This window comes from Aphis gossypii, unplaced genomic scaffold (assembly GCF_020184175.1).
Source record: "Aphis gossypii isolate Hap1 unplaced genomic scaffold, ASM2018417v2 Contig00284, whole genome shotgun sequence".
Classification (NCBI taxonomy): Eukaryota; Metazoa; Arthropoda; class Insecta; order Hemiptera; family Aphididae; genus Aphis; species Aphis gossypii.
In genome coordinates, this window is record NW_026083054.1 from 23,754 (window position 1) to 36,486 (window position 12,733).

The following is a 12,733-nucleotide window of genomic DNA, read 5'->3' on the forward strand; positions in this document are numbered from 1 at the left end:
TAATGCTATTTTAAATATTTTTGTCATTTTGTTTATGTTCAATATGCTTATAGGTTTAATTATAATTATAATTTAATACTGTTTGGAATAATAAAAAAAACATTTTATTTAGTATCTATAAAGAGTATGATTTATTATTATTATTATAATATTGAATATTTTTAAAAAAAGAGTACAATATTGTTATAGAAATCTCTGTAACATTTTTTTCTTCCAATGCACTTTGTCATCACGATATGGATCATACGACCAATGGAACGACTGTGCATCATCTAGAAAATACAAAAAAATAATAATAATTTTCAAATTTAAAAACCGTAGTATTTTTTAATTTTATAATATAGGTATCAAGTGACTTACTCAAATAAGGACTTTGTATCTCATTATCCGGGACATATGTTCTATCTGCAGAAAGAGGTGATCGCCACGGAAAAGGTTGATTTGGATCGAAATCTAATGCCCTGTCTCCATCATCGGTAACATTAAGTGTATAGTGTTCGAAATCATATGTATTGGGGAATAATGGTGGTGAAATCTAATATAAAATTAAGCTTAATTTATAATAAGGAAAAAATATATTAAAATAGTATAGACTTACTGATGGCGAGTGTAATCTCGTAGGACTACTAAAAAATGAACACTCCGATGAATCTGACTACATATTTATAGGTACGTTAAATGTCTGTGAATACAAGTACTGGATAGTGGATACGGGTGACTATAGAGACTGCAGTGAAAGGGATGACTACGTTCGCTCACGAGTCGATTTTTAATAAATATTTTTTAGAGCATTATGAAGAGTGGGAGATTTTTAGTAAATATTATCGTTTAACGTATCAACACTATATAAAAGATAGAATAATGATAGCATTTTAAAATCTATAACAAATCTTATCAATTATAAAAAAGTATAAAAATATGATACTATCATACGATTATTAAATATTATATTTTAATAAACCATGTACATGCACATCAATAATAATTATAATAATAATAACAATAACAATAACAATAACAATAACAATAACAATTTATACAATTTTATAATGACCGTGTGCAAGTGTGTGCACACGATCGGGTAGAACGTGTCGTTTGTCATCCGATCTGTTCAATGTTAATTTCATTGTTTTAATTGTTTTCATTTGATGTTTAAACGATCGGATCGACACGTTCTCTCTATACGGGGTATACAATTCGTAAGACTGTTGTGTTAGTGGTTGAGGTGGTGGTGGTGGGAGCGGATAAGATGTTGACGGCGTTGTCGATGCTGCTGCTGCTGCTGCTGCTGCTGCATGTAAGCACGCGATGACTTGTCGCGCGCAAGACGATGCTATCAGCTTACCCATATGTGCGTCGAACTCGTCATCGCGTTCATCGGATTCGACGTCATCGTCGTCATCGTCGTTGTCGGCGGCAAACAGACACCGCTTGTGATCGTCGAACGTTAGGTGATTTCGGATCACATGACCTCTAATCCCCTTTGCTCGTATGGTGGTCGAGTGCTCAATATCATACGCGTAAGATTTAGCACGTAACGCCACAAACTCATACATGGTGCGCCCCCCGGTTTCGTCTTTGAACAACCCGGGGATTCTCTTACGCGCCGACGTGTAACACGCATGATCCGGCGGCAGATTAGAGGTATCCGTACGGTTCATTAAGTTCGGGTTGCCCTCCAAGTCGCTGTAAAAGTCGTCCGTCAACACTCGATACAGGAGGGAATCTATGAAGTGTAATAAAAATTATAATAACAATAAAACATTTTTTATATTAAGTGGTATACGTACCGGTGTCGGTGTACAGCAGAGTTATCTTATCACCATAATGACGTTTCATGACGTTATAGTGATAATCATACATGAGTGTCTTGCTCCGCTCAAGGACTGCAAACCCGATGTAAATTGGTTTACAGAAATCGATCTCTTTTTTATGCATAGACACTGCTGCAAGATTTTCACTATAAGTGGTACACTGTTTAAACGTTGGGCGGTTAATGAGCTTTCGCATTTTCTGAGGGCATGAAACGAGCTTCATATCAAAACGATTTCGGACATTCTCCATCGTTTTACCTTTGTAATAGTATTAATCTTTAAATCATATCACGCAATTAATAATAATAATAAAAGTTACCGAAAACGCTGTTATTTTGTGCTTTAAAAAAATTTTCTTCAAACTCATTCGTCGCCCGTTTACGCATCTCGGTGTTTAACGCGATGTATGGTGCCAACCAAGGAGATTGTTTAAACTCCAATACTCTGTGCACCTGAAACGTATGAATAATTTGTTTGTAAAAATAAAGAGTAATGTATAGTATATATATATTTCTGTGTGTTTATATTTATATATAGTATAATAAATATTACCTTATCGACAACCACACCGTTGGCGATGGCCTGTTTTAAATTCGAGTAATGCACGACGTAGTGCACCTTCCGCTCGAACGTAGCCATCAACTTTCGGACTGCAGACCCACGCGGAATGCTGGCGTGCGGTAGGAACGGCATATCGTTGTGTTTGTCGGATACGAAATGTCGACTTCGTAGACTCGTCCCACGTCATCCGTATCCGACATCCACTCCAGCTGAGCCAACGCGACGTCTGGATTTCCCGCGTACCACGAGAAACCACCGTATGGCATATATTCGCTCATGGCCCATCCGTAAAGATTGTTGCCTTTGGAAAAAATTAATACACGTACATAATATATTATTATGTATTGTTATTATTATTATTATTATTATTATTATTATATAATTACAATCTTGATATACGAGCCACGTATTCGGCTCTTCGGCTTTGTATCCGGGCGTCTTCGGGTTATTGGCCTTGGCGTGACGTCCGCTCGCCTGTACCAGGCCCCCTCGAATTCCAAGCTCGAAAAAAATTACCTGTTCGTAATCAGTGAGGAGTTCTAATTTGACCGACGTGAATTTCAGCATACAGTCGAAACTGAACCCGGGTGCCGTGTAATAATACGCCGGGTCCAGCTGGTACGTCGATATACATATGTCACGGAAATTTTCAAACACGTCGGCGCTGAGCAGTACGTCGATTTTGAGGTATAAATCGCTATAATCGCCAAGAGTCTGACACTCAAAACGATTCCATACCAGGGTCGCATGTTTATAATCGGCGTCGCTCACGTGCGTCTCGGTCAACGCACTATAGAACTCCCTCCTTGCTGGCAGCTCCGTCTCGCGTAATTTCGAGTAGGAATCCGTGTATTCATACGGAAAAACGCCTTTGCGCGTCACCAGTGGCATCTGCGTCGGAGTGAACACTTTTGCGACTTCGCGAAACTTGCAAAAGTCCGCGGTCGTAAGGTTCCGCGCCAAGTCAGCCAAACTCGACGCCATGAACCGACACGTATCGATAAATCTAACAGAGAACTCGTTGTTGATATATTTCGAAAACGAAATATACTTTTCCTCGCTGTTAGGTATCACCGATATCGTATCGGTATCATACCCCAACTCAGTGACGATAAAATGAGCGTCATAATTCGACAGATTATGTAAATAGCACGGAACGAACTTCGGCGTTTGTAATTTAAGATTGCACGTATTACACAACGTTTTAAGAAAACGACCGGACAGGTGATCGTGATGTGCGACCTTGTGGTTACTCGCGATAAACGTTTTCGCGCACAAGTCGCACGCAGCCTTAACTCCGTGAGCGCGAGCATCCTCAACAGACATCGCAATCGGTACGTTGGTCGTCTTGAGCAATTTACATATTCTGTCTACCACATCGGTGACGGCCAGGACAAATCGTTTGGCTACATCGTCGACGGACTCGGAGCCACGAAAAACGGTGGGGGTTCGCGGGATATCGAATTGCTCGAGCAGCTCCGCTGGTACACCGTCCGCAGCTACTACCAAAAACCCGTAACTCATCGGGTGATGCGAGTGCAACGCGGAGGTATTTACCCCGTAGCGCTGCGTCGTTTTCGGGAGAAGAGCTTCGAAGTCGGCGTACAAAACGAACGGTAATCGTTGCGTTTTGCACAGCGCGTTGAATTCGAGCGTTTTGCCCTCCGCCGGCATTAAGGGTAAGATTGGTTTGTGCGTACCGCATACCAGACGATGTCGCGCGAGCGCCTCCTCACCGTGTAATTTATACCTCAAAGGTTGGTCGTCGAAACTGGTGAAACACTTTTTACAAAAAAATAAACGGTGACCGTGATTATTTTTTTGTAAACTAACTAGACGCGAAAAATTCGAAATATACGTGTAATGGTTATTTTTCTCCGAACCGGCGATCAACAACAAGTCGAAATGATTCGGCTGCTCGTTGTCGACCACCCGCAGCGGGTACGCCGCCGATTGTGTCGAAGATTTGTTTTTTTTATTTTTTTTACAATTTTTCACGCCGTATACGTTAACCGACGTACCGGGATTAGCTCGCTCGAATAATTTTATCTCCGACACGGGCGTTGGGACTGATAGCGCGGAAAAGTCATAACGGTACTCCTCGTTCGAATAATTCACGCCTACATGTACACGATTGTCGTGTGATACGTGTTTTGCCAGAATCGCCCACTTGAAACACTGACGATCAATGTTTTGTGGGTTTACGACGGCCTTGCGATTTAGAATACTTTCCGGTAACGGCAAGTACGACGAGCCGCCCATCGGTGTGAACTCGTACACGCCCAAGAGCAACCCGTCGATACACGATAAGGTGAACCCACTACCCTTGCCCGCGTAAGCGTCTTCTTCGGCGAGAAGAGCGGTTAAATCGCGATCGATGGAACCCGCAACGTCGCTATACGCAAACAATTCCCTCGCGCACGTTTTAAATGCACGATTTTGGGCAGATTCGTCTTGGTTAGGTACGACATAAGTGGCCTCCAATTTTAGGTTGTATTTAATCGGTTGAATACGCACGCATTCGCGTAATTTGTCAATCAATTCCGGCTCCAGAAAGTGGAGAAAAGCGCGATAACTGGCGATGTTATCGACGTTTTTTCTGAAGTACCACACGGTCGTACGTTTAAGCGACGACTCGATTTCAACAAAGCCGGGCGTATTCACCAATTGCATACGCGCCTTTTTTCTTTTGATATTTTTTCGAGTATTTTCCGTATAAGGAGCACAGTGCTGTACCGGCGGTGGCGAAGTCGGTCTCGATGGAGTCGCAGTGGTAGTGGGAGGTGTTACGGCGGCGGGTTGGTTAGAGATGACTGATGGGCGGGCGGATGACGAGACCTGAGGCGGGGTAGATGTGGCTGAGATGGTCATCGGAACAGCTGACCGAACGTGCGACTCTGTAGTAGGGGGTGCCCATTTTATAACTGAAGCGCGACCTATCACGAATTATTAAGATTACGATTTATTAATTAATATTGTAGTTATTATTATTATTATTATTATTTATAATAGAAAATAATTTATTATTTACCCATTGTACCGCCTATCCGCACAGCATTATGGAATTCAGGACTATTTTTAGCAATCTCTATTTTAAAAATAATTTTATTAATAACGTTATAGTAAATAATATTCAATGTAGGTACTTACTGTGGTAATTTTGTATGTGAGCGATAAGTTTATCCATCCGACTTAATACCTTGCGACATATCCCGCACGAATTCACCGGACCGTCATGGGTTTTAGCGTGTCTGACCAGCACGTTCTTACGAGCGTACACTTTACCACACGTAATGCAGTTGAACATTTTTTAAATTTAACGAAAATAGAGTTTAAAAAATAAACGTAAGAAAATACGACATGGACGTCGAACACTATAGAGCTCTGAAAACCGTCTGATTCGGAAAAATGTACACATGTAGCGGATAACCGATTTCTGTATATTGTAGCATAATTAATATTATCGATAATATATATTATGTGAGTGGGGGATGCAATAAATATAGAATATAAAAAGTATATACCATGTATTACCAATAAAATCTGCCCACCCTGATAAACACATTCCATATCAATGATAATAAAGATATATTATGAGTAGGCGTATACAAATAAACAATGTGATATAATATATATGTATATATATACAATATATATACTTTATATATATATAAGTATATACTATATACTCTATATAGAGTATATACATAGTATATGAAAAGTATATACTAATATATATAAAGTATATACTATATACTCTATATAGAGTATATACATAGTATATGAAAAGTATATACTATACTGTATAGAGTATATACACAGTATACGAAAAGTATATACCATGGCGGGGAGCCGCATGCGGGGGACGGCGGGACCCCGTGACGCGCGTGGGCCGGGTTTGGGCGGCGGCGGCGGCCGGCCACCGGCGGTCCGCGGCCGGGGCCATCCGCGTGACGTACGTAGACCGGGAATTTGGGTGAGGGGGAGGGTTTAGGGGGTTCGGCGGCGTACAGTGGGCCGCGTTGGCCGGCCGCGTGACGTACACAGGCTGGGACTTGGGGGGGGCCTGGGTTCTGTGACGTACATAGGCTGGGAAGGTGGGGGGGGAGGGTTCGACCGATTCACGTGACGTACATAGGATGGGAAGGTGGGGGGGGAGGGTTCGACCGATTCACGTGACGTACATAGGATGGGAAGGTGGGGGAGGGGGAGGGTTCGACCGATTCACGTGACGTACATAGGATGGGAAGGTGGGAGGGGGAGGGTTTAGGGGGTTCACAGAGGAAGGCGGGGATGAAGGGGGGGATCCAGAATCGGCTATTTCATACTACTAATAACAATGGGGGGGGAAGGTCTGATCAAAATAATCCTAATCTTCAATCTGATCTAATTCAAATAACATTAAATAATAATAAAAGTTTGAAGGTAAAAAAATCTAGTCTTTGTTGGTTATTTGATAATAAAACTCGAAGAGTAAGTAACGATCGACTTCGAAGATTTGTAAATACTACATTGAAAAAACCAAACATTAAAAGAAAAAATGAATGCAATACAAAAAAAATTGGGAAGATTTTTAAAAAAAAAAAACTAAGTTTTTCTTCTGAAGAAAATACCCCAGATAATTCTGACATTGATGAAAATCTTACCACTCTGTGCTCAACAATATGTGACAATGATAAATCGTTGGATAATAATTTACAAGATACCGATAATGATAAGGATAATGCCACAAAAGCACAATCAACAACTCTTCATCTCAATGAAATTAAAGTTGGTGATTTTCTGTTGGTTCAATTTGTTGGGAGTAATCATAACAAAAATCCAAATGAAAATAAATTTATTTATGTTTGTTGTGTACATCAATTGACATTTACACAGAATCAGAATACCCCGGACACAATATTCCAGGTACAAGGCCTACGTAAGCAAAATGAAAAAGGTACACATTTTTCTATAAAAGATATGACATATCTATGATAAATATTGAAATGGTGTTGGCCATCCTCCCACAACCAACTTTAATCCAGTCTCATAGGAAATTTCTTTATGAATTTCCAAGAACTATTAACGTTAAAGAAAAATAGCTTTTACCTATGTCTTAAATTGTTTTCTTATATATTATATATTTTAATTTTGTTAAGTATTTTATTTATTTTATAATATTATGATACTGTCTACATATGACTGAGTAATTAGTAATACAAAATACTGTATTTTACCAGGTATTTTATATTTTTATTTTATTAGTTAATAAAAAGTAATGTTTTGATGTTTGATTTGTCACAAAATTTAAAAGTTAATATTACCTACCTATCATCATTAATCATGTTAAAACAAAAATTTTTATATTAATTTCATGAAATTTTTATGTTTCCTATTAATTATTAAGTAGCTCTATTAATTATACTTTATTTAATGTAATTAAGTTGGTAAGTTTACTAGGTTTTAATAGAGGCATTTTTTTTTAATATTCCAAATATTGTTAGTGCCATGATCGGTCATGATGCATACTAATGTCTACAATACCATAATATCATATATTTATAGGTACTTTAAAGTTTAAACACATACAATATAGATATTAGATATAACATTTTTTTGGTAACACTTATAAAGGTAACTTGTGACAGACGAATTGAGAACCTCTATAGTCAAAGTTGAAGCTCACATAGTTGTGAACTTGTGAACCCTTCTCCCCTATGTAATGAAATATATTTGAGAATATAGTAGTCTAATAATATCTAAGGTCTTAAATAATCATAAACAACTAATGTTAATCTTCTAAAAACATTTAATAATCATGCTAATCGTTCGATAATCTTGATAATCATTTGATAATCTTAATAATCTTGATAATCATTTGATAATTATGGTAATCATTTGATAATCATGGTAATCATTTGATAATCTTGATAATCAGTAATCTGGTGTACATAATATTCGATAGTGGTTTACCCCTCGGTACAGAACAATGTTTATTTTAATGTTCTGCAATTAATATCTTATAAGCTAATGTTAGTAATAACTAATAATAATGTAATGACACGATCACAAACCGATCGGCCTAACTAAAGAAAATAACTCGATATGAAATAATAATACAAAACGTACAAGTCGCGAAATGCGAATAATAAATGTATAAACAGTGATAGCGTGTGTACGACCTGATACCGGGATTGATAAACCCGGAGATGGTACGGTTGTCCCACGACGACAATTAACAGATGGAGTGGCTCTTGATGACGACGATACATCGAACACCGTTTACGACGACCTCGACCGACGGGATAGCGACCTCGTGGACCTTATGACTGGGGAGGCGCAAAGTTGGATTCGATTGAGACATTGTATGAAGCGAGCTCGTAAAACGACGTACGGGTACGGCCGCGAAATATTGCGTACCGTCGCGTACGGACGTTGTTGCCACGGCGTTTAACGAACGGCGTGAAAACACGTGGGGACCACGACGGATCGCACTGTGTACAACGACGGGCGGGCGAAAACGGTGGTTTTGGTGCAGGCGGCCTTAAAAACACAATTCGTGTGTGTGCAAAGGGACACAACACGAAACGGAACTCAAAATTGTCCGGGCGGTGGTTTCGGCACAGGCGGCCATAAAAAAAAAAAACACAATTCGACTCCGTTACGACGAAAGCCAAGACGGCTGATAAAAACGAACGACGGACGGCGGACAACACGCGACGACAACATCATAGCCGCGCGACAACGGCGGGATGGTGACGTATGGAGCGCGGGTACTAGTGGTGGGGGGTGACGATAACGGTCGACCGGTGTCCGCGAAAACTTGCGACGGGTCCGTATCCAACAAAAACATAAGACTATATTTTTACAACTGGTTATTGAGACACTGTCATTGCTTCTAAAATGGCAAGTTAAAAACCGTGGAAATTGCTCTGAAGCATAGTGAGTATCGTATGTACCTCGTCATTGAGTCTCTGTAATGAATATCAGAATATGATACATTTTAATTCAATAAATATTATTTAACATATTATTATAGGTATAACTGATGAATATTTAATGAATAACGAATTTTCGTGGAGACATTCAAATTTAAAATTTCGAATAATTTTAATGTACATCATATTCAGATAATTTATTATTTTTATTAATGATCATAATTAGTCATTTTAATTAATAGCGTTTATTCATAATTTTTACAGCCAAACATTACATAATATGTTATGTGGTATTTAAGTATTATAATTTATAATATTCCAACCTACATGTAATTTTAGTTTTTTTCGTATGGCGTTGAACGAAGGCCTAACTAAGCTCTGACGCCATGGACTTACGCATAAGAATAATACATTTTGAAATATAATTAATAATTTTTATTTTTTGTTGAAATAATATTAACAGTTGTCAACATTTAAACATGATAATGTGAGTAAAAAAAAAATATTTCGTATATATTTTATGCTTTTTATAATATAAAAAATATTACAAAAACAGTAAAAATGTAGTTAAATTAGTTACAATTTATTTTTTGGGGCTGTAAACTGTTACAAATATTTTTAAAAACTTAGTACTTAGTACTTAGTTTGCTAAATATTGGCGTTGGTTTGGAACGGGTCGGACAAAGTGGGGGGACTGACCGAATTTTCAAAAAAATTCGCCTAAATTCCAATTTTGATTTGCAAATTCTAAAAACCAATTTGCAATTATTTGCAATTAATTTGCTAAATGTTGGCGTTGGTTTGGAACTGGTTGGACAAAGTGGGGGGGCTGCATGAAGTTAGCCCCCCCCAAATAATTTTTTTAGTTTGCGTGCGTGCAATTAATTTGCTAAATATTGGCACTGGTTTGAAGCGAATCCGCCAAGTGGGGGGGCTAACTTCATGGTCATCATTTTGGAGGGTGAATTGGGACAGTCCGGTGACAGATGATCGTCTCCGCGTCGAACATATCTGGGTTGGTAACCACAATAAGCTTTGGTGTGCCCGTATTGTTAGCAGTCATAATATTGGCTTATTGTTTTGGGTTTGTACTCTTCGATTTTGATTTTTATGTGGAGAAAGAAGGTCAGTTGAAATATTTCTTTTGAACTATGTGTTGGTTCGAGGTCGACAAAGAACAGAGGAAGGCGATTTTTGTTCACTCTATGTAGAACATTGGTGACTTGTCTTACTTCAAATAGGCGTACTTGAAGTTCATCTTTGATTAGGTCTAGTGGTGTGGAGGGGTGAAGGTTGCGGATAACTACTCTAAGTGGTTTGTCTTCTATGTATGGAACTCAGCTTCTTCTGCTTTGAGGTAATGAACAAGGGCTATGTATGCTACTGGGCTTGAAGTTTGAATTTTTAAACTATCATTTGATGACTTGCAGATAAATCGACGCCTATTTCTTCGATTAGAGCCGAGCAAAAGGCAGGGAAATCTATCACGTTTTTATAAAGATTGGAGGAGGGGATTCAATACTTCGCCGACTTCGTCAGTTTCAACACCATTCTGAGGAATAGCCTCATTTGAAGGTTTCTAAGAAGGTTCGTCTTGAGCAAGTGATTGAAAGCGGTTAGGTGTAGCGAAAATTTTTTTTATTTATTTATTCTGATTTGGTGCAGTGGAAGGTTAGAAAATAGTTATATTTTTAAAGTGTATTGTTGATGTAGACAATTTTGAGACTATTTGATTTAAATGCATTTTTCGAAGTTCATAAATATTACTTATATTCAATTGTTCATCATACTCTAGGGATAAATCCCGTAGACTTAAATCTTCACCAATTAATGTGTGAACATTTTTAGATTCTGAAACGGAGTGAAGAATGTATTGATTTTACAAAGATGTATGTTAGATTCTGAACGAAGTGTGATGAATGTATTGATTTTACAATGATGTGTGTTTTTTTATTTTTATTTTTTTTTTTGTGTCTGAGTACAGCATAACTAATCAAAATAATGCTCCAATTTCAAACTTCGGGGGTGGTTTCTGATGTAAAAGTGAATATCCTTGGTGCATTATAGAGGTAAAAAGTTAACATTTTCCAACAGTTTTCAAAAAAATGGAGAAAAACAAAAAAAAAAAATGACGGAAAAACGGGAATTTTTACGCAAAACCAGTTTTCGACCAAATCGATTTTTTTATATGGTTGTAATTCAAAAACTAATCACTGTAAATACTTGAAATTTTTACCAAATGTTTATGTTAGTATTATCTATATACAGTTAAATTTTCAAAAATTTTTGACTTTTTTTGGGTTATTTATAGACCACTGAAATTTTCGATTTTTATGCGAATTTTTTTTTGAAATGTCGGTAAAAAATTTTAGATGACCAAAAAAACTTGAAAATTTAATAAAAGGTTCCTTATGAGTTGTTCTTATTGTAGCTAAAAAAAATTAAAAATCGTTAATCACAATTTTTTTTATAAGTGTTTATAGTTCAAATTTTTACGAAATCTGTCGAAAACTCGAAAATTTGCAAGTAATTTTGAAGTTGAAAAATCATAAAATTGTTTTCTTTTATAACTAAGTTTTGAAAATTTAGTACAAGGTCTCCATACATTTTTCTTCAAATATCTGTAAAAAAAACTACCGGATTCAGACAAAAAATGTTTATGAGTGTTTGAAATTTAAATTTTTACAAAACCGCGTTAAATAACGGTTTAGCTTCAAACGATTTTTGATATTTGTTATTATTCAAAAAGTATAAGTCGTAGATACTTGAAAATTTTACCAGTTATTTAGATTGGCATTTTCTTTACATGATTTAATTTTCAAAATATTTTGAGTTTTTTTGACGTGTCGATAAAATTTTTTTGGCCCTATCAAAATACTTGTAAATTTTATATAAAGTTTCTCATATGTTATTCTTATAGTGATTAAAAAATTATAAGAATACATGGGCACAATTTTTTTTTATTAGCATTTGAAGTTCAAATTTTGACAAAAATTCGTCAAAATCATGAATATTTGCAAATTATTTTGTAGTTCAAAATTCATAAAGTTGTTTGTATTTATATCTAACGTTAAAAAATTCAACACTAAGTTTTCCATAAGTTTTGCTTCAAAAAGCTATAGAGAAAATTTTAAGCGTCATTATAGGAAAAATGTTTTGAGCGTTTGAGTTTTAAATTTTAAATTTTTATGAAATCGGAATATTTGTTTCAAAATAGAATATATGACAATATTTAATTATAATATATTCTATACTGACAAATCATCTCCGTTCAGAATCGTTTTTCGTATACAATGATACTTATCATTGCATTCAAATTTAATCTACCCTAGTCCGAGGTCCACCCCACCCCCTAATGTACAGCAGAGCGGTACCCACTTGCCGACTTTTTTGAATTTGCATTAGGCAATAATTGAACAAATGGTTTGACAATGGATA

At 36.9% G+C, this 12,733-nt stretch overlaps 2 protein-coding genes across 2 annotated transcripts; both read right to left on the reverse strand.

Annotated features, from left to right (window-relative positions):
* Window positions 1–973: 973 nt before the first annotated feature.
* Window positions 974–2,484, reverse strand: LOC126553638 (uncharacterized). The gene is made up of 3 exons (XM_050208782.1): window positions 2,134–2,484; window positions 1,791–2,072; window positions 974–1,726 (listed from the first exon to the last, which is right to left on the reverse strand). The coding sequence occupies exons 1-3, from the start codon at window positions 2,198–2,200 to the stop codon at window positions 1,035–1,037; spliced, it is 1,041 nt and encodes a 346-aa protein (XP_050064739.1). The 5' UTR covers window positions 2,201–2,484; the 3' UTR covers window positions 974–1,034.
* LOC114130374 (uncharacterized) lies at window positions 2,453–5,846 on the reverse strand. The gene is made up of 3 exons (XM_050208775.1): window positions 5,407–5,846; window positions 2,762–5,311; window positions 2,453–2,676 (listed from the first exon to the last, which is right to left on the reverse strand). The coding sequence occupies exons 1-3, from the start codon at window positions 5,408–5,410 to the stop codon at window positions 2,453–2,455; spliced, it is 2,778 nt and encodes a 925-aa protein (XP_050064732.1). The 5' UTR covers window positions 5,411–5,846.
* Window positions 5,847–12,733: the final 6,887 nt, after the last annotated feature.